Source organism: Elephas maximus, chromosome 6 (assembly GCF_024166365.1).
Source record: "Elephas maximus indicus isolate mEleMax1 chromosome 6, mEleMax1 primary haplotype, whole genome shotgun sequence".
Lineage (NCBI taxonomy): Eukaryota > Metazoa > Chordata > Mammalia > Proboscidea > Elephantidae > Elephas > Elephas maximus.
In genome coordinates, this window is record NC_064824.1 from 95184091 (window position 1) to 95207010 (window position 22920).

Sequence of the window (22920 nt, forward strand, 5' to 3'; positions counted from 1 at the left end):
CCTTATCATCTTTGTGTCTCCTGTTTTTCCCAGAGCTTTCAAGAACTACATTGAAAATTGAGTTTTACCTGCTTTCATTTCACTTGACCACTAATAAGCAGCAAAGTGAACTGAACACACTATGCTATAAATGAGAAGTCTGAAGAGTTTAAAAAAAAAAAAAAGCATGGGAACTAGATAATAAATCAAGACAATCTGCCTCATACATGTATTTCTGTGTGTGGTGGAAATGTATACTGTCTACATGAGTGATATGATGATCAACAATGAACTTTTACTAGGCCTACTATAGTTCTTATCACTTTTTCCTTACTGTATAATCAGGTGGATATTAGAGTGTAGTTCAATCAAGAAATGTTATTCTATTATGTACATATGAATTTATCAGACCAAGATATGCAAATGATTTTAAAGATTAATCAATACATGATCTATATATTGAAGAACTCAAAATCAATGTTAATCAGGCACAAATGGGTTCTTCAGGACCACCGTTTTAAAAGTTTTTGTTCTGGGTGATAAACAAAAAAAGAGTTGCAGAACCAGTTTAACTCCTGACAGGAAAAAGGCCCAGAAAAAAAGAGCATTAGCAATTTCTCACAAGTTCTTAGTTTCAAATTATAATAGAAGTAACTCCAGAAGAGGTTTTAGAAACACTGAAAGTGCTCAGTATTTTTCTTGCCATTCTATATTTGATCTAGTTTTATCAACAGAGGGATCTAGGAATAATTTTTATAAGCACAAAACTTACTCAAAACTCAGCAATTACTAAATAAAAATGGCTCAGTAGAGCTCAGAAGTTTGCTGAATTAGATAATCCCTAACTGCCAATAAAACCTTTATTTTGAATAACACTGCTAATAAATCTATTCTGCTTTACCAGCTAATAATATAAATTACAGGTATGATAGAAAGAATGCGTAATTAAAAAAAAAAAAAAAACAGCTCTCCTTTTCTCAAGTGAGAGAATCATAAATTTTGCTAATCTTCAGACAGAACCTACTTTTCTCATCTGTGGTTGTTACTTAGGCTTAAAAGTGCATCAGGACTTTATGAAGACCCTGTTAGAATGTAAATATACACATACATTTCTTCATGTATACAATGGTTAAAAACCCAAGCAATATTGTTCATAAAATGTTTAATCAGAAAGCTTTTTGTAGCCCCCTAAAATGAAATGTTTTGTTGGCATAAATAAGACATTAGGTTTTGATGATAATTACACTCATATTTTAGTGAGAATTAGTATGCCTAGGTTGCTGCTTACTGACAAATGAAACTGAAGCTTGTTATATTTTATTCATGATTAGTACTGACTAAACAAGGAGGCTTTAGTTCACATAAACACAATGATTATGGCTGTCAATAGAAGATCCAAATTAATGAATTTTCTACAGTTTTTTCTGTAGAAATTTGGACCTAAGTCCAAATTCAGAAACAGATAAGTGATATATTCTACCTCTAATTTGAGATACAAGTAGAATATCAATGACAAAAGAAAACACACCACGTGTATAAAAGATGTTTATGAGTATATGTATAGCCAAACATAGGCAGATGCGTCCATACTTAAATTTATATATGTGGTATGCAAAAGGGCAAGTATATAACCTAATCTTTCTTCTCTGGTCCTGAACACATCAACATTTTGTAATTTATTTACCTTTTGCTACTCTTCTCAAACAATTAAGAGCCTGGTATGCTATGTCTACTATAAGGTTATCACTTCCCTTTAGTGGTCTCAAAAACAAAAAAACCAAACCCACTGCTGTCGAGTCGATTCCAACTCATAGCAACCCTATAGGACAGAGCAGAACTGCCCCACAGGGTCTCCAAGGAGTGCCTGGTGGATTCAAACTATGGACCTCTTCGTTAGCAGCCATAGCTCTTAACCACTACACCTCCAGGGTTTCCTTAAAGGTCTCAGTAAGTGAAAATATGAATGATGAACAATAGGTATGAAGCAGGGAAAGACAACAACGAAATCTGAAAAAAATCAAACTCTCAGAATATAGCAAGACCTTCTTCAACTGATGCCAACACAGCAAGGACCTAAGAAACAACTGAGAAGTGGGGGTAACCTTTTATAGCAGTAAAGTGGGGTAACCCTTGACGGGCAGTAGCAGCTGAGAGGTTTTAATGGAGTCCAGACACAATGGCAGATAAAATGAAACCGGTACCCTAGGACATGCTGGGTACTAACAAGGACGTAAGTCCACAGGTACAACCGCAAAAACACTAGTACTTTAGGACTTTAACTCGAGGTTTTGAGTATTCACAGTATACATATCTCAAAGAAGGGTGCAGTGGGCCAGGTGTACCTCAGTCTGAGTTTATTCTATCCTAAGGCAGACAGTATGCTCTTCTACTGAGCTCCGCCACCTACTTCCTACTTGTTTGTAGTTAAAAATAAACTGAAGTCTGAAATGAAACAGATATGTAAGTCTCTATTAGTGAAATAGCAATCCTAGAAGTAACATGGGCAAATCAAGATTCCACTGATAAACCTTGTGCCTAAAATCTCTATTCAGGTATACTGTTTATACTTACACTATTAATGGGGTAACAGTTTGTCTACTATTATTCCATTAATAGTATAATTTCATAAATCAAAAATGGTATTGCATTTGACCATTCTGATCTTTTTTTTCACAGTAGATAAATATTGTACTAACCTAGAGTTGTTTCTGACTGCTGCAATTTAGTTATTTTTAATAATTCATCATGACCTGAGGTACTTTTGGCAACCATGGGGGCAATAAATTAAACGAAGTGGTATAGTCTGAACAACTGAACTGCTCCAATGCCTATAAGTAAATATCTATGAGAATTTTCTTTACGTTTAAACTTAGAACTCTTTGGTAGTCTCCTAATACTCACCAAAGAGTCCCCGGGTGGTACAGTTAAGTGTTCAGTCACTAACCAGAAGGTTTATAATTTGAATCCACCCACAGGTGCCTCGGAAGAAAGGCCTAGCGATCTACTTCCAAAACATGTCAGCTATTGAAAACCCCATGGAGCACTGTTCTATCCTGAAACACATGGAGTCACCATGAGTCAGAACTGACTCGATGGATAGTTTTTTGTTTTTTTTTTAAATATTCACCAACAATACAAAACAGGATTTGTATTTGAAAAGTAGCAAGAAAATTTCATTAAGTTTTGAGTTGGAATTACATTTCTATCATCCATCTTACGCTGGCTACTGAGAACACATGCTTTCTCAGAATTCAAAGCTACATTTTCTTAGACATAAGAAAACAAGAGATCTACTTTGTTCACCATGGTTGCCAAAAACTGACCAAAGACTCTTCGGGACTATCTCACTTTTGAGAAAACAAACATTTGTAAATTGCACCAACATTTTAAGACTTATTTCTCAATATGTAAACTGAAGTGAATACAAAGTAACTTATTTTTCAGAAGAGTTTTATGAAACAAGAGCATAATGCTTGAGGTGAGATTATAAACAATGATGCATCTACTGAGTCTCTAGGAGAAGATCCCTGGTATCATCAACCAACCCAATTAGCTGATGTGCAGAAGAGTTCTCCAAGATATCGGCTACCATATCCTTTTAGTAATTTTTCCAAAAATCATTACTACACAGACACCACACCACAAAACAAAACATGCTTCAACTACTTTCCTCAAGCATTACAAAACTAATTTCCTATTTTCAATACTGTAAAAATAGACTTGTCTTCTCCAAAGAATCTTGATGTCCATACTAATGGATCTGTGCATTCCCTTCTTATTACTGGCCCTAATGGCATAAATAATCTTTACCATTCTTTAAATCCAATCTCACATAAAGTTACATAACGCATGGAGTAAAAGAGGAATGACGACAAAGCATGGAACCCTGTATAAGTGTGCTGACCCAAAAGCAATCACACCAACAGCAAGAGGAAGTGGAAACTGCGAAGTAGTCTTCAACAATTTACTGTAAGAAGAAAGAGAAATACACATTATTATGTAAACTAAATCGTGAACTAAAATGGAATACGTTATTGAACAGTTTTGAAAAAGAGAAGTGATTTTAAATCAAGTGCTTTCTCATACAATGAATTTACCTGTTTATAATTTTTTTAAAGATCAATACAAACTATATTTTGGGTAGAAAATAATAAAAAAAATTCTATTTGGAAAATAGAAAGTTTTCTATGGCTTTTTAAATTTTAAAATTACTAGCTGGCCTTTTACTCAGCAATTCTACCTCTAGAAATTTATCCTATCAAAAATGACCTATAATGTTCACTAAGATACAGCTAAACAGATGTTTAACCCTACTTACAACAGCAAAACAAACAAAAAACAGAAACATCCTTAGTTTCCAGTAACAGGAGAATATAGGACAAAACACTAACTGTTCTTAAAAGAAAGATACCATCAGGAAAGACTATCACCCTTTTTAATCTCAGAAGAGAGACACTGATGATAAGAGGGGTTAAGAAACTTGTCTACGGACATAAAGCTATTTAAGGTAAAATTAAACCCTAGGTCTGTCTGATTCTGCAAATCTCTACCAGAATCAACTAAAAAGGCTCCCAGAGCAATCAGTCAAAAAAAAAAAAAAAAAGTCAAATTTTATTAGAGAATTTCAAACATACAAAAGTAGACAGAATAGTGTAACAAACTCTCATGCACCTATTAGCTAGCTTCAAAAATTATCAACCATGGCCAATCTTATTTCACCTCTACCCCCATTCACTTTCCTGCCTCTTGTACTTTTTGGAAGCAAATCTCAGGCATCACATCATTTTAAGAGAGAACTTTTTAAGAAAAAATACTATATTATTGTATTCTAACAGGTAAAGTCTATAAATAAGAAAACAAGAATAGTGTACCAGGTGTACATAAATCATAATTCCTGGTAAGGCTTGATCTTTAGGAACGGTCAAAGTAACTGGGAGTAAAAAGCATAAAATATGACATAAAATAAAGGATGATAAACACCAGGAAAAGATGTGAGAAAAAGATTAAATTTCTATACCTTGATTTTATTGGAACAGTGTAAGTGTTTCCAAGAATTGCCATAGTTGGAATAAGAATAAATGCCAAAGGTTTACATGGATCAGGATTAAGTTTAAAATAATACCTATATCAAAGAGGAAAAAAAAAAAAAGCAGACTCAATCATTTTAAATTATCAGAATCAATCAAATCAAATAAATTTCAAAGCATTACAGCAGAAACATGGATATAAGAGAGCTCTAAACAGCTTGTGAAATCTCTGATAAATAATTTTTCCTCTACATCATCTTTAAATCCAAGGTTTGCATGAAGAACTATGCTAGAAATTACTAAAGGAAATAAAACATCCAACACAGAGACACTTCCTTTTTTATAATAGGTATATGCCTAAAAGTCATATATAAAGTTTTTATAAAACAAATAATTTAAAATATATTAAGATTGCTCTATAAAAAACAGATAAAAACAAAGATTTATATAAATTGCCCTTTATCATTTTAAAACCTAAATTCTCATCTCTTGTGTTTATTGATAGAGTGATGACTACAGTCTTTCAGATTCATAAATTTGTGTTCCTCAAATATTTCTGACCCCAAATCTCGATCTTGACTGAAAATGAATGACAAAGGAAGGATATTAACATCTGGTAATCTATGATTTATTAAATTTATTTTGGTTCTGTTGACTTGAAAAAAAATCTCCTGCATTTAGATAATCTATAGACAGATTATCTAAATAACTTATCCAGATAATTTACATCTTTTCTGAAAACTATATTCAACCACTACTTGAATGAGGTGGGCTTTTTTTTTTTTTTTAACAACTCACCAATTATTAAAAATTCTAGAAGAAATCTTGAAAGTGGATTTTTATGTTCTCATTTAAACTAGGACAATTATCAGGTAGCAAAGCAAATGATGATTCTCAATAAAATAGCTTGTCATTTTTTCTAGTTCAAAGCACGGGGCACATTAGAAAAGTACACACTTCTTTTGTTATTTCTAACATTTTTAAATGTTAAGTATTTTTGTTAACCCAAACTTTAGAAAACATAAAATTGGACCATGAATTAAAAGATGCATTACACATTAATATAATGAATACCTTAAGTCCACAAAAAAAAGCACGTTCTCATGTATGTCTACACTCAAATAAAATTAAAGTTAAAATAAGTAAAATACAATTACTCTATCTTGGGGAGATTTATATTTCCAAAGTTTATATTTTCATTATAAGGAAGAAAAAGTAAATACACTGAAAATGAATTTCAGGTAAATCATAGCTTTGGTTCTTGAGGAAGTTTTTTGGACCAGCAGGAATCTAATACAGTTAGATTCTACCTATAAATATTCATTGTTTGAACCACATAAATTAATAATTATATAAATAAAACACACCTAAGATTCTTTAACCAATAAATTAAAGATGGCATACTGAGTAACACAACCCATGTTAATAAGTTAATCACAGTATTGTGCATCCGAAGACTATCTTCAGCATCACTAGCTGATAAACGCAGATGGTGTACTATAGAGTCCTTATGATGACTGGACTTTTTTTCACTTCTTCTGGAGTGTTTGGGATTCTATAAAGCAGTAAAGTAAAAATATCAAGATACTACATACACATACAATAGTTTCATTTAGAATCATAATTATTTAACAGCTAGGTAAGTACACCTTTCTATTACCAAAATGATATAAAATACTGAAATTAGCCTTGTTTAAAAAGTAATTTTAAAATGGTTATTATCTAAAACATTTATTCCTTTGATTTGTTATTTCCACTGCTGAGAATATAACTCTAAGTAGTCAAAATAAAATTTAAAAGATAACTTAGACACCAAAAAAAACCCCAAAGTATGTGTAAAAAACCCAAAAAATGTCTAATTTAGTATTCCTTAGGTTCACTTTTCTTAAAATTACTTAAATTCCTAATAACTTTTAAAACATTCTAAAATCTCAACATTTGAAAAAAAAAAACAACTTGTATTTTTCCATGTTGTTTCACATTAAAGTAACATAGAATTTTCAAAATTAAACTTACCGCAGGCTGGCTATTTTTAAAAGTTGTTAGGCTGGCATGCAGATGAACAATCTAGGAAAAAAGTGACTTTTAATTTTACTTTTATTTTGAAAAAAAAAAAAAAAACCCATTAAAAAAAAATGGAGAATTCTAATTTGAAATTTAAAAAAATCTAAACAACTGTAAATTCATATAAACATTTTAAAGACATTCTTTTAGAGAGGATAAGAAACTACACATGCTTGCTTGCTATCATGCATTAGAAAACAGGAAATAAAGCAAAGCAAACTTCCAGAGTACACTGGGGGCAGAATATATTGGTATACAATCTACATCCTGTGAGCTTATGATTAAATGATGCCTTGCAAGATCTTAAAGTGTCTTGTGAATTTGACTGTATTCAATACAGTATTAACAGTCTATATTTTAATCTTTAAAAATCTGAACTCCATTATGTACAGTTGTGAAATGTTTATTGAAGCTGAGAAAATCTGTAAGCTTAATTTATTATTTCCTCAAGTTATTTAAGTATTGCAAAAAGTTTTGCTTTTGGGTCAGTTGTTTTAAATACTAAATTAAAAAAAAAAAAACTGAAAATATTATATTTATAAACCAAAGTAGCTCTAAGTAGTTTTTTCTGATGCACATAAATTTCCTCTGGATATCAAAAAACTCAAACTGATAACTATAATATGCATGTATTAGATTAAAGCAGAAGCAAATATACTTGTTTTTTAAAAAAATATTCACTCTGGTATCCACTGTCTCTCCATAAGATTCATATGGAAAGTATACAGCTGTATAACTAACCAGGTTTTCCTGCTAAGCTGTCAGCCTTCTTGGGAATGTTTTTTACTTCATCAGTAAAAATATCAGCCTAATTATTTTTATAATTTTCTTCTGATTCTTCAGCAACATTTGTAACATTTTATATTATCTTAGCATGATTGATAGCTTGACCCCACTGACATAACTTTTTGTCTATCACTCATGTTCAAAAGAGGTGTGAAAAAAATTGCTCTGGTAAAATGTTTTTTTAAAAAGTTATTATCACTTGTAAGAGAAGAAAGCAACCTGAAACAGATTATCTTTTTTTTTTTTTTAACAAAGATCCAACTCGGAATAATAATTTCAGCTCTACAGTTAACTGTATATAATTTAAATAACTAAGATGTTTAAAGAAAATTTACATTTAAACATATTATATAACAGCAGTTTACTGCATCGGTAAATTAAAATTTATGTTAACAATACTTATAGGAAATTCTATGCCTGCCAGGTACAACGCCCAGGCTGTCTAGCTTTATTTGACATACCTTAAACACATAGTAAAGATAAGTGAGAAGTATGGCAAATGCTCCACAAGTTGCCCAGCTAACTATGATCAAAACGACTGTCAAAATGGGCAAGTCTGGTGATATCACCTTGATATCTTTAGGAAGTTCAGAGGGTCTGGAATAACAAGAACAAAGCTTTTAAAATATACAGATATATTAATAGTTAGTTATACAGTCACATATAAGAAAACAATAGTACCTTGCCAGCCTCTCCTGCTTATTAATATGCAAGTATCAAAAGGTAAAGATTAAGATATTTTTAATTAGGTAAACTGTCACATACATTTGATTTTAAGTTTTGTAACACTGCGGTAGCTCCTTTTCTGCTCAGATATACTATCGTTCGCATTTATGCTAAGGAAGAAAAAATGTTGCAAAAACTAATCATTAATTATAGGTCCTGTGTCACACATCTCCAATCTTACATGAGGAAGAACAGCTTCCTATTTCTTACAGCCTCAAGGTCACTCAGATGCTTGGCGTTAGTAACAGAAACCCCTGACAGAAGCATATCAGAAGGGTGGAGGATGAAGCTCCACACCATAATCTTCTCCATGATAGTAAATTACATAACAGGTCTGGCAAGGAAGAGTGTCAATATAAACCAGCTCAGTTATTTACCAGAAAAGGCTACCAGTAATTTAGATTCAAACTGAGGCTTTGGGCCTATAATAAAACTCTAGGCAAAATTCTTGGAGCTCTTGTAACATCTCATCTATGCTGATCCTAAATATCTTGATTGGAGTCTTCTGCCCTCAAATTTGATTATAGAAGTCCACATATAAAAAACACTGCTTGAGAAGATCTTTAACATGGAAATTAAGGAAAAAAAAAAATTGTAGTTTGCCAAACTTTTTTGATTAGGTCTTCAGCAGTACGGTCAAAATTAAATGTAGCATTTAACTTGCAATAAACTATTTGCTTTCACAAAGACATAACTTGAAAACCAATCCAAGCTTTTGCTAGTTATATATCTCATAAAGTTTACTAAACACAAATTAATTTCAAAGTTTCTTATATATTTTTTCTTACTAGCAATGAGAATGTTTTTAGGCATTCATTCTTTACCTTTTCAAAGCTAGCCACAATGAAGAAAGGAATCTCACAGTTGTAGAAGAGAGTAGGCCGCCCCAGTAGGCAGTACACGTTCCAAATAGAAAAAGAATCAAGGACACAAGGGGGAAACACATACTCTGACTAGTTAAAAACATGGCATCTAATTCTGGTAACAATAATATATCCCATAATTCTTTAAACCATTTATACCTGTGGATAAAAGAAAACATACAATAAAAGCAAAAAAAAAAAAAAAAAATCAACAATTGACATTCAAAGATTTACTATTTGAGGTGTCTGAGCATTCACTAGAGTCCCTGAAGTTCTACGATGCTTAGTAATCTATAATTTTACTGAAAAATACATTTGAATTCCTTGTATGGAACAAGTCATTGATCTTGCAAATGAGCCTACTGATCTGCAAGCATCAGAGCGTTTAGTGCTATCGACCCTTGTGTGAAAAAATGTGTGTTTTGTTGTTGCTGTTGTAAGAAAGTCAACAGCTTATAGGAGTGATGAAAGCAAAGAGACTCAAGAAAGTAAAGATTTTTAACCAAAAACTGCAAAATGTGAATAAATTACGAATGGAATATTAAATAGGACAGAGAGATCTAAAATACACTTTTTATGGAAAACAAGAGAAAGTCATCTGAAGAAATGTTTCATCAGTACCCTACAATGGTCCTATAAAGGTTCGTATTCATGAATCTGGGATCTGCAAAGGTCACAGGCCATATACATCCCTTTGCAAATGTTAAAATCCTAGTATATTTACAGTCTAAGCTTAGATTGATATGTTATTGTTGTTAGTTGCCATTGAGTCAATTCTGACTCATGGCAGCCTCACGTGTGCCGAGTAGAACTGCTCCTTAGGGTTTTCAAGGTGGTGACCTTTGGAAACATGGCCAGGCCTGTCTTGTGAGGCACCTCTGAGTGGATTCAAAACGCCAACTTGTTGGCTAGTAGTCGAGTGCTTAATATTTGCATCACCTAGTGTTATGGATTGAACTGTGTCTCCCCAAAACATGTCAACTTGATTCTGAGTATTGTGTCGTTGTCCTCCATTTTGTGCCTGTAACTTTATGTTAAAGAGGATTAGGGTGTGATTTTAACACCCTTACTAAGGTCACATCCCTGATCCAATATAAGGGAGTTTTCCTGGGGTGTGGCCTGCACCACCTTTTATCTTACAAGAGATAAAAGGAAAGGGAAGCAAGCAGAGAGTTAGGGACCTCATACCACCAAGAAAGCCATGCTGGGAGCAAAGTGAGTCCTTTGGACCCGGGGTCCCTGCACAGAGAAGCTCCTAGTCTGAGCGAAGACTGATGAGAAGGCCAGCAGAGAGAGAAAGCCTTCCCCTTGAGCTGAATTTGGACTTTTAGCCTACTTTACCGTGAGAAAAACTTTTCTTTGTTAAAGCCATCCCCTGTGGTATTTCTGTTATAGCAGCACTAGATAACTAAAACACCTAGGGACTAGATTGATATATATAAGCTCGATAATTATTTTTAAAATAAAAATTTCACTTAAAAATAAAACAATTATTTAAAAATACAATTGAAGTAAATGTTGATATATTTATTAGATCGTCATCTGAATAGAAAAATCTCATTTAATGAAAGACATCAATTTCCATACTTGTATAATTTATATTATGTATGGAGTCAAATATAATGTTTTATATATAAAACAAAATTAACATCATTATCACTAATATTAAGACTTACCCCAACAGAAACTTAATTGTAATTACAAAAGGATCAACTTTGTAGGGTTTGGCTTCTTTATCCAACATAATATCATATTCTAAGCAATGACCTAGAATTTAAAAAATATTACATGCATTAGCAAATTCACAGTTTTTCCACTTACATGCTACACTGTCAATAAGAGCGACGCATTTCATGTCAGGGAACGCAAAGGTCCTCATTACTATCACAGAGACTCCTCTTGAAAGATTAAAAGTTACTATAACTCCGAGGTTCTTACCAAGAGTATACATTCCATTTAATTGTGAAGCTTTTTAAAAAATCTAGATGCTCAGGACCCATTACAAGAGATAATCAAATTCAGGAAATCAATGCTGGGGTTTCACCATCTGTATTTTCTCAAAGCTCCAGAGCTGGTTTTTTATACAGCTTTATTGAGATATAATTCCCATACAATTCACCTATTTAAAGTGTACAATTCAGAGGTTTTATTATATTCACAGGGTTGTGCACCCATCACTATAGTCAATTTTAGAACATTTTCATTACTCTAAAAAAAACTCTGTTCCCCTTAGCTGTCACCCCTCAATCCCCATTGCTGCACTAGGCAGCCATTAACCTACTAACTGTCACTAAAGCTTTGCCTATTCTGGACATTTCATATAAATGGAATCATATACTATGTGGGCCTTTGTGACTGGCTTCTTTCTCTTAGCAAAGTGTTTTCAAGGTTCATTCATGTTGTAGCATGCATCAGTACTTCATTCCTTTTCATGGCTGATAATATTTTATTGTAATTAATATGCCACACTTCGTCAGTTCATGGACATTTGGATTGTTTCTACTCTTTCACTATCATGAATAACACTGCAATGAACGTTTGTGTACAACTTTTTGTGTGGACATATGTTTTTGTATCTCCTGGGTACGCACCTGGGAATGCAGCTGCTGGGTCATATGGTAACTCTGTGTTTAACCGAGAAACTGCCAAACTGTTTTCCAAAGAATTTGCACCACTTAACATTTCTACTAGCAGTATATGAGGGTTCTAATTTCTCTGCATCCTTAATTAATATTATTATCCGTCTTTTTGATTATAGCCACTTTAGGGGGTGTGGTCCACAGCTGATTTTTGATATGCACCCTTGGTTCAGAACTACTGCTTTAATTAGTTTAAGACATAATTCCATACTTAGTCCTCTGGATTAACCAATATCTGATATAACCCTGGGGTCTCTGTGAACTATCCAGATATAAATTATATATATTTGACAATCAACTAAAAAGTCACTTAAGATGAGACAGACATTTATTCAAGTTTGGTTGATGTCATACTGCCAGAACAATCTCTTAATTATAAGGTTGAGTATGGAGCAGATCATGTTGAATATTACCTCCTCTTTCTTGAATATAGGTTAAATCAGGTTAAAATGAATATTACAGACAGAATTGAAATTGGATAAAATTAATTGAAAGGCAATGAATAACTGTGGAAAGATCTGGCAAGACAGAAATGGTGGAAAGAATTTATGGACTCCTTTTAGTATTTTGGCCCCTCTCTCTTTTCCTATTTCCTGCCTCCCTTGATTACTGTGCAAACCCAACAAGTGTATGAAGGTCTAACAAAGTTTAGGCTCCTGGGAAACTGTCTTAACTGTGACATTCTAGGGAGAGTTTTGTCCGTTATTATATATTCTACATGTACCTCTCCGGAACTATTCTCTACCTTTCACTTGGCTCTGAACCCTGGGAAGCTGACTTCTGTGGACTGGCTTCTAGTTAGGTTAAGTGAATGGGAGGTATTGGCAGATAGGGGTAGGAGAAAATGAAGTTAGTGTATTTATTTCCCTGCCCTTTTTCCTGACGAACCACAAGTTGACAGTGAATGCAGTGTTCCCGCATTAAGCTCAGTAATACTGTCCTCTCCAAAACTCCTTTAGACTTGCTCCTTTTTCTTACCCTTAAGTCTGGGGTACCAGATAGCCCTGTTGCCGCCAGCCCATTGCATCATCATTCCTTATTGATTTCCCTTAACCCTGCACAAACCTTTGAAATAGTCCCTTCATCACTCTCTCAATTACTGTATTTATGCAAATAATGCTCACCTTCTAGGTTGTTTGCCAACCACACCCTCCCCCCAGGTATTTTCATAAGTACCACTATGCTAACTGTTTTTTTTACAAGTTGCTGTAAAAAATTAGCATAGCATGCTTAAGAAAATACCTGTTGTGGGAGGCATGGTTGGCAAACAAATGTGTAAAAATATGGTATTGCATTCAGTGTACAAGGACCTAACTGATATAGTTGATATGGGCCAAATATTACACTAAACACCTACTGTGTTCTTGGCATTGTGGTAGGTGCCAGGAACAGAACGGAGAACAAGAAGATCTTGAAGAGACTCTATTATCTTGAGATGTCCTCAGAATGGAGGGAAGAAATTTTAGGTATACGTATAATGTTGAAAACAATTTTCTTGGTGATCTCTTAAAACTTGAAGGATCCCAAACCCCAGCAAATTTGGGAGATACAGATTATGAATTTTCAAGAAATTGATCTGTCTTCTGTATTCACATGTAGAATGAAAAAGTAATAAGGAAGTATTGGATCATACATTAAAAAAAAAACTAATCAGGATGACATGAAAGGAAATTAAGAAGTAAGTGTGTTATAGGCTGAATTATGTCCCCCAAAATATGTGTTGAAATACTAACCGTTGTTTCTGTAACTATGACCCTGTTTGGAAATACGGGTTTCCTTTTGTTACGTTATAGAGGTCATACCAGAGTAGGGTGGTTCCAAAACTTAATCACTTCTGAGTTATAAAAAGGGCAGAGAGATACACAGGAAAAAGAGGAAAACAGACTACTGAGACAGATACACCTACAAGGATTGCTGGTAGCTACTAGAAGCTGAAGTATACAAGGACTTGCCCCTAGAGCCATGGTGTGAATTTGAACTAACAGCCTCCTAAATTGTAAGAAAATAAATCTGTTATTTAATGCCATCTACTTGTGGCATTTGTCATGGCAACATTAAATAACTAAGATCTAAGATAAATTGAAAATATTTTGATGAAAACTAATACAGGGGAGAGTATGATTAAAATGGGACTGAGTGCCTCCTAACAAAAGAAGTATACGATACCTGTAAAGCACTCTTTACAGGGGGCCGGAAGAAGAACTAACTGAATCTGATTAAGCTTCTAGTTCTAATTATCAATTTATAGGCACATTTTTTTTTTTTTTTTAGAGAAAATAGAAGATATGTTCAACTATACCATAAGGATACAAAATCCGGACTGTGGGAAATTCAATAGTACAAACAACCAAATTTGTTCAACAAATAAATTTCAAGGGGGGAAAAAAAAGATTGAGAGTGGAACCTACAGATTAAGAGACTTAAAAGATCAACTGTGATGTATGGATTTTTATCTGGATACTGTTAAAAAAAAAAAAACTTCATTTGATAATATTAAGGCATTATTGCTAATTTTTTGGTGATTAAATAGCACCGTGGTTATAGGTTCTAGTCCTTTTTTAAGACATAAATACTGAAAAAAAATATGACATGAAGATTTTTCTATTGTTCGATTCCTCTGTGAAATTAAAAAAAAAATTAAGAGTTAACATTGATATAAATGTGACACACTAAGAGAATGTTAATAATCAGCAGCTTTAAGACCACAAACTGAAGATCTCTAGGCCAGTTGTCCAAAGATGTAGAAAAGGACGGTCATAAAACCACCTGCTGGTTTAGAGTGTCCAAAAATAGCAGTCCTAGCTACTACTATGTGGCTGTTTTTAAAAACTCCCTTATCATTTTCGGTAACAAACAATAATTCAATATAACAGAAATGAAACATACATATACACTATATATATAGAACTAGTAGCTGTTAATATTCATAATAAAAAATACGTTAAAAATTATAAACATTCTTACCTATTGAGAAAAGAGAGTATAATTGTCCTCCATAAGCAAGAAGGATACTAGATACAACGTAGGCAGGAAGAGCTCCACCATGAAATCTAACTACCTATAAAAACAGGCAAACCAATGGGCAACTTCTCAATATTCATGTTAATGAATAAAAAATATACTCTGACATGAAGCAAAAATGTCACTCTTCACTTTATATCTTTTCTGACATGACCCCAAAGATAATTCCAGTAACAGGTATTAAAACTCCAATGTTAAGAATATATGATATATTAGAAACATGTTATCTGAATTTTTCATCAAAGACATAATAAACAGTATATATCATTGAATGGCATATGCTACCAAACTCTTTAAGGTACCTTTACTGAGCATTTGGTATGCTCCAGGTATAATGCTGAACACCTTACAAGCATTATCTCATGCTTTCCTCCCAAAAACCCTTTAAAGTGGGTTCTATGCTTATCAATATTTTACAGACAAAGAAATTCAGGCACAAGAGCCCAAATAACCTGCACCATTAAAAATAAAATAGGCAAGTTACTCACCTCTTCCTCTCTACGTCCTCATCAGTAAAATGGGGACAATCTCATAGTACTTACCTTATAAGTCGTCATGAGGATTAAAAGCATTCATTTGTGTAAAGTATTATAATAGTAATTCATACATGATAATCAGAAAACACGAGCTGCTATTACACCTACTCCTCACTTATGGACTATCTCATTATCTGACATTCTGCATTTATAACAATAGTAAAAAAAATCTACTATCCAACTATTTTGCACATTAACAACGTTCATTTGGTAGTAACGAACACTGAGGTGTGAGGCCAGAGAAATGCTGGCTGTGATGGTTAAGGCTATATGTCAACTTGGCTGGGTCATGATTCTCAGTGGTTTGGCAGTTACGTAATGATGTAGTCATCCTCTATTTTTTGATCTGATGTGGTCATCCTCCATTTTCGCATAACAACCTGGTCTTTGGAACCTAACCATGTTGACAAGTAAGAAGTGAGTGTATTAATTTCTTTTGCCCTTCACTGTTTTAGAAATCTGTAGAACTGGGATTTAAAGTCAGAGTCCAAGTTCTTAACCATTATGTTATGTATCTCAAGTCATCTACTTGTGGTATTTCTGTTATGGCAGCACTAAGTAACTAAGACAAGGTCTAAGATAAATTGAAAATATATATATATATATTTTTAAATCGAAAATATTTTGATGGACAACTAAGATAGGGAACAGTATGACTAAAATGGGACTGAGTGCCCCCTAATAGAGGAAGTATACAACACCTATAAAGCATTCTTGGAGACAAAGAGAGAGAAAGAGAGAAGCAGCTGGTCCAATCTCTGTATAAAACATGCACATACCAAAAAAAAAGAAGTTATGTTTTTTAAATGTTAAGTATTAAAAGAAATTTATAGCACGTTCTATATCTCAAAGAATTTATTCAGAACATGCATAAGCTCCCCTGGAAATCTAATAAAAAATATGGAATTACATGCTTACACAAAATGATGCATAAATTTCAGGAAGTTTAGGGTCTCCCTGAAGCTCTTCCATAGGTTCCAGGTTAAAACAGATCAGAAAAACAAAAAAAATTTATATCCCATACTCATGATTTATAGTTCATAATTTTGAGTGAGGGAAGAGCTGGAAAAAGGGAAAAGGTCATTTTACTTTCTGATTACTAGCTGATACTCATTACTTGCTAATGACATGCTAGGAAATGTACAGCATAGTTTAGTTATCAAGAATATGGATGGACAGATATGCAGTATAACAGGCTCAGGGACCCGAGCCCTGGGTTTACACTCCAGCTTTGTCTCTCACAGCTCTACGTCCTTGAGCAAGTCATTTTACCCCTCCTATTTGTTTTCATCAGGAGAATGGAGGTAACAGCACTTACGTCACACGGGATTGTGAGGATTAAATGTGTTCATTTGTGTAAAGCACTTGGGATAGTAACTGGCATATGGTGAGTGATTAGAAAGTGTTAGCTGAAATTATTAACCTTCAACACCCTTCTCTGTCTTTAGAAATCTTTAAGAGGCCTTACACAGGGTATTCTGAAGTTTTTTTAATGACCCTCATTGTCACGAGTATTAAGTGTTTTACTGGCCTAGAGAAACAGCTGGTAAAAGATAAGACTAAATGAACAATTATAAACTGGCCTTCTTGGGCCATACTCAAACTGCAGACATACTTCAGCTGACTTAGTATTTGCTGCAGTATTTCTTTAATTTTGACATTGAAAACTTAAAAGATTTCACCTAAAAATTCAGACTTCTAGCTTCCCTTAAAATGTATAGAGATCTGGCAACACTGGACTTCATTTCTAAAGAGAAATGATTTACTACAAGTTTACGCAATTCTCTTGAGAAAGTAACTTTCAGTTTACTTTTTGTTTCTTTACTAAGAGGAGACTAAGAAATACTTAAATGTATCTTCCTCTATGTGAAAAAAATACTAATTTTCAGAAAATTATCTACTCAAAGACTGAAGTTTTTCTAAATGGTTTCTCTTTATTCCTCTTGCCTGAAGTATTTTCTGACTGAATCAACAGAATTCAAAACATATATTATTTCAAAAAAGTGAATAAAATACATAATGAAACTTCAGTTCATTCTCCCACCACCCTCCAGGTAAAATTTCAAACAAGCTTAAAGGAAAAGCATCTTATACCTTTCAATAATTTGAGGTAATTCAATTACCACAAATTTCTTTATTTCACATTTAAAAACAAAAAAACTGCCTCTGATCCATTAAGGCCCATATATCCTTATTCTTTAGAAAGATCTCTATGTCTAAATGAGAATATTAGCCTGCCCTCTTTTGGTGTACATATAATTGTGCTTGACTATACAGTATTAAGTTAACTTGACCTTTTTTAATCATTAATCTGAATTATGCACCCCCAGGATGATACAGATAATAAACAATATGTTATATAAAAAAAACTTTTTTTTATATATTCTTACCCAGTATACCACGGCATGATAACATACCTTTTGGATGCACTCAAAATACATTAATAGCATGAATTCTTTCCCTATGTTCCAATAAATAATTTTTCTCAATAATTGGTCCCTAACATTTTAGAGTATTTATTACAACTATGCATAATATTTTCCAATTTATATTAATATTTAATCTTCCCTTTCTAATTTAGCATAAAAATTTAGCTTAGAATGTTCCAGTGCTACAAATTTAATGATAACTAATTCTCACCAGATTGTTGTCAGGCTCCAATGAGATAATGCATATAAAAAATTTTTTAATTTAATTTTGATTTATGAGTTTTTCCATGGTATTATAACCACAGCATTAAATGACTTAAAGTTAAAAAAATCCACTATACCTGGATTGCAAAACACAATAGACAAAAAATAAAGTGAAAATAATACAAGATACAATAAAAATTTTAGTGAAATTCAAAACTATGTAATTTCCTTGACTGATCAATGTCATCTTTGTTATGTCTAGGTTTCACAATTCTACAAATTTTATTGATACTGAATAATAATGTCTGTAGTTCTATTGCTCTATAAAGTATTTCTGAAACACTATTTGCCTATGAAGTATAGCAAGATACTCCAATTGAATTTAAACTATTTTAACATATTACATTTAATATAATTATTTTTGCCTTTTACAAACTGAGCATATACAAGTTCTTTGAAAATGTCTGTTTATATCAGAGTGCTCACAGATTTTACTGGACAATGAATTAAATTATACAATGATGAACATGAAACTTTAATGATACTCATTTTGTCAAAAATATTTATTAATTTGTTTGAGAGTTGGATATCAGCACTTTCTAGAAAGTATTTCTAAGAAGTATCATGTAAAACATCACTTTAAAGTGGCAGTTGGCCAACTGTGGCCTCAGGGCTAAGAACAGTTTTCGATTTCATTTTATTAAAATGGAGAAGAAACAAGAAAAATGAAGCAGTAGCAGTGGTAACAGAGACCATATGTGGTCTGCAAAGCCTAAAATATCTATTATCTGGCCCTTTACAGAAAAAACTTGCCACCTTCTACCTTACAGCATCTATTCACAAGGCAATAAGTAATGAACCAGGAAACTCTTACCTGTCCAAGTATTTGTGGAAAGGAAGTCTTAACTGTCACCTAGTTTAAAACAATTACAAAAAAATTTTAAAAAGGCTCTTTCCCCTAAACTCCTCTGGTTCACATATTGTTATCCTGAGCACTTCTACACTTCTCTAATAATTAATTTCTCAAAATGACATATGTAAAGGCACCCAAGATCTTAAAGAATTTTCTGAATCACCAACATTTAAATTATATTGACAGTAATTTTACTGTTAAGTGTATTTTCCTGTATTGTGATTCTTTGATAATTGGATGGATACTATGGTACATGTGATAGCCCTTTACTAATCAGAATACTTAATTAACTAGAATTTGTTATCACCAGATCATGCTAGCTAAAGGAATTTATTGAATGATTGAGTCCGTATCTTTGCTAAAAAAATTAAGCGCAAATTAATCAACCTTACTATATAATCCAAACCAAAAAACCAAACCCATTGCTGTCGAGTTGATTCTGACTCATAAAAAAAAAAAAAGACTCATAGTGACACTATATAATCAGTACTTTAAAAATCTAAAAGCTACAATTTTATGGCTCTAAATATAGTTTTTTTTTTTTTTTTAAATATAGTTAAGCTAAGCCAGTTCTGAGTAAATTTCATAAAAATACATTTCACATGACATAAGACCAGGGACAAATAGAGCACATCTAGGAATTTTAAGTCAAAATAATATTTTAAAAAGCAATTCATCATTGGTTACCTCTACCACAAATACACCTTTGATATTGGGAAATCTGGGAAAAGGAGATAAATCCTTCATAGGCAGGTTATAAAATAACCACATTTTGTCAAAACATGGAGTTTTTGATAGCATTTAGTATTCATAAACACATGGACATTTTGAGAGCAGTGCAGTATTTGCAGTCAAATTAATGCAATTTTTACTATCTCTGTAATACATAAAAATTAGAAGTAAAAATCCATTACAGCCCTATAAAATCCTTCACTGTTAGAAGATACCAAAGCATTCATAAATTCCATGAAATTTAAATTATTCATGGTATAGTTCCAATTGAAACTTGGTCAGAGGGACAGATTCTATTCGCTTGACAATACCAATCCTACACCACCCTAAGAAAGTCAGTTCTAATAAAGAATCCAAACAGTTATGCTTGGTTTAAAGCAGTTGAGCAGAAATAAGATATTTCACATAAACCAGAGATCTGTGATGTCACCAACATTACATACATATGTACTTTAACCAATTATATCTGATATTGTTGAAACCTGGCATGTTCTGACACAGGGAGGGACTCTTTTAGTTGATGAATCCACACGTAAATAAAATGTTACTCTCAAGTCTATTTGCCTTCTCTAGAACCAAGAGATCTACTTTGATTGTAAAACAAACACAACATGCACTAAATCACACATATTAATGACTGACAGAGCTTAAAATAATTAATGAAGAGGAAAGAAGATCCTTAAGCTAACTGAATAGAGCTTAATAAACTTCATGTCAATTACTGCAGTAAAGTCATGCTGGCTGATTTCATGATGTTCTTCATTTTATAGAGGATTCTAGGCTTTGAGCTACCAAATTTAGGTTATTCTGCAGTCTCAATTTTCACTTTATTTTAAATTACTTATTAAGATGTGTACTTTCAAAGGGTCCAGTTAAGGATATGCTGAGACAGTGCTAACTAGCAAAATGGAGAACGTTTAAAATATTTAAGTGCCTTATTTCTTAATAAGGTCCCTGGGTGGTACAAATGATTTGCCACTCATCTACTATCATAAAAATTGGTGGTTTGAACCCACTCAGGGGCACAATGAAGAAAGGCCCAGTAATCTGCTTTCATAAAGATTACAGTCAAGAAAATCATAGGAAGCAGTTCTGTTCTGTAACACATGGGGTTGCCATGAGTTGAAATCGACTCGATGGCAATGGGTTCTTTTTGTTTGTGTTTGTTTTATTTCTTATATTTATTCCATTATCATATATCTGAGGCTAATACAAAAAAAAACTCCAGCTTACTTTATGACTAAATGATATGTAAAGATTAAGTAAGCATACAACTCACCTCATAGTGACAGTCTGATGATGTGTACATTTTTAATAATGCTACATGGCTGTCATTTTCTGGTTGAGCAACATGAAGTTTCAGAGAAATTTCTGTGGAAGATGGAACCCTGAAATGATAACTTAAATATCAATTCTTAAATACAAAATTCTGAGAACGCAGACGTAAATCCATCCAACTATGGTCAACTTATCTTTGACAACAGACCAAAGTCCACTAAGTGGGGAAAAGGCAGTCTTTCTAACAAATGGTGCTGGGAAAATTGGATGTCCCTCTGTAAAAAAATGAAGCAGGATCCGTAACTCATAATAACCAAAAACTAAATAAAAATGGATCAAAGACCTAAATATAAAACCTAAAACAATAAAGATCATGGCAGAAAAAATAGGGACAACCCTAATACATGGCAAAAACAGAATACAAACCATAACAATGTACAAACTCCACAAGATAAGCTAGATTAACTGGTATCTTCTAGATAATTGAGAGCTCCTAAAAATTAAACACTTATGCTCAGCAAAAGGCCTCACCAAGAGTAGCGTCCAGGGTCTAAAAGCCTGTGAGCAACCATCTAAGATACTCCACTGGTCTCACCCCTTCAGGAGCAAGGGAAAATGAAGAAAACTAAAGACACAAGGGCAAGATTAGTCCAAAGGACTAACAGACCACAACTACCATGGCCTCCACCAACCTGAGTCCAGTACAACTGGATGGCACCCAGCTACCACTACTAACTGCTCTGACAGGGATCACAATAGAAGGTCCCAGAGAGAGCTGCAGAAAAATGTAGAACGAAATTCTAACTCAAAAAAAGCAACGAGACTGGCCTGACAGAGACTGGAGAAACCCCAAGAGTATGGCCCCCAGACATCCTTTTAGCTTAGTAATGAGTTGGAATTGACTTGATGGCAATGGGCTCTTTTTGTCTGTTTTACTTCTTATATTTATTGATCTGAGGCTAATACAAAAAAAGTTTCCAGCGTACTTTATGACTAAATCATATGTAAATATTAAGCAAGCATACAAATCACCTCATAGTGACAGTCTGATGAGGTTCACCTTTTAGCCAAAGATTAGACAGACCGATAGGACAAAATGAGACTAAAAGGGCACACCAGCCCAGGGGCAAGGACTAGAAGGTAGGAGGGGAAAGGAAATGCCACAGGTTGTTAACCAATGTCATTAAACAATATATGTACTGTTTAACGAGAAGCTAGTTGTTCTGTAAATCTTCATCTAAGATACAATAAAAAAAAAAAAAAAGACCTCACCAAAAGAGTGAAAAGAGAACCTACAGACTGGGAAAAAAATTTTTGATTATGACATACCCAACAACGGTCTAATCGCTTAAAAAAAAAAAAAAAGACCTCACCAAAAGAGTAAAAAGAGAACCTACAGACTGGGAAAAAAATTTTTGATTACGACACACCCAACAAGGGTCTAATCGCTAAAATCTATAGAATACTTTTAACACTTCAACAACAAAAAGATAAATAATCCAGTTAAGAAATGGGTAAAAGATATGAACAGACAATTCACCAAAGAAGGCATTCAGACAGCTAACACACAGGTGGAAATGCTCCCATTCCTTAGTCATTAGAGAAATGCAAATCAAAATTAAATGAGATACCATGTCACCCTGACATTACCAGCACGAATCAAAAAAACAGAAAATAAAAAACTTCAGAGAGGTTTCAGGGAGACTGGAACTCTTACACACTG

The 22920-nt window shown here is 33.2% G+C and overlaps 1 protein-coding gene across 2 annotated transcripts in view; it reads right to left on the reverse strand.

Annotated features, from left to right (window-relative positions):
- Positions 1 to 1516: 1516 nt before the first annotated feature.
- PGAP1 (post-GPI attachment to proteins inositol deacylase 1) overlaps positions 1517 to 22920 on the reverse strand; it is a 65141-nt gene continuing 43737 nt past the window's right edge. For both annotated transcript variants that reach the window (XM_049888895.1, XM_049888896.1), the window contains 10 exons: positions 21199 to 21307; positions 19149 to 19187; positions 15049 to 15142; positions 11122 to 11212; positions 9407 to 9604; positions 8318 to 8453; positions 7023 to 7073; positions 6374 to 6561; positions 4997 to 5101; positions 1517 to 3946 (listed from right to left, as the gene is read on the reverse strand). In XM_049888895.1, coding sequence (XP_049744852.1) covers positions 3808 to 3946; positions 4997 to 5101; positions 6374 to 6561; positions 7023 to 7073; positions 8318 to 8453; positions 9407 to 9604; positions 11122 to 11212; positions 15049 to 15142; positions 19149 to 19187; positions 21199 to 21307 — 1150 coding nt within the window. In that variant the 3' untranslated portion in view covers positions 1517 to 3807. The remainder of the gene's footprint in view (positions 3947 to 4996; positions 5102 to 6373; positions 6562 to 7022; positions 7074 to 8317; positions 8454 to 9406; positions 9605 to 11121; positions 11213 to 15048; positions 15143 to 19148; positions 19188 to 21198; positions 21308 to 22920) is intronic.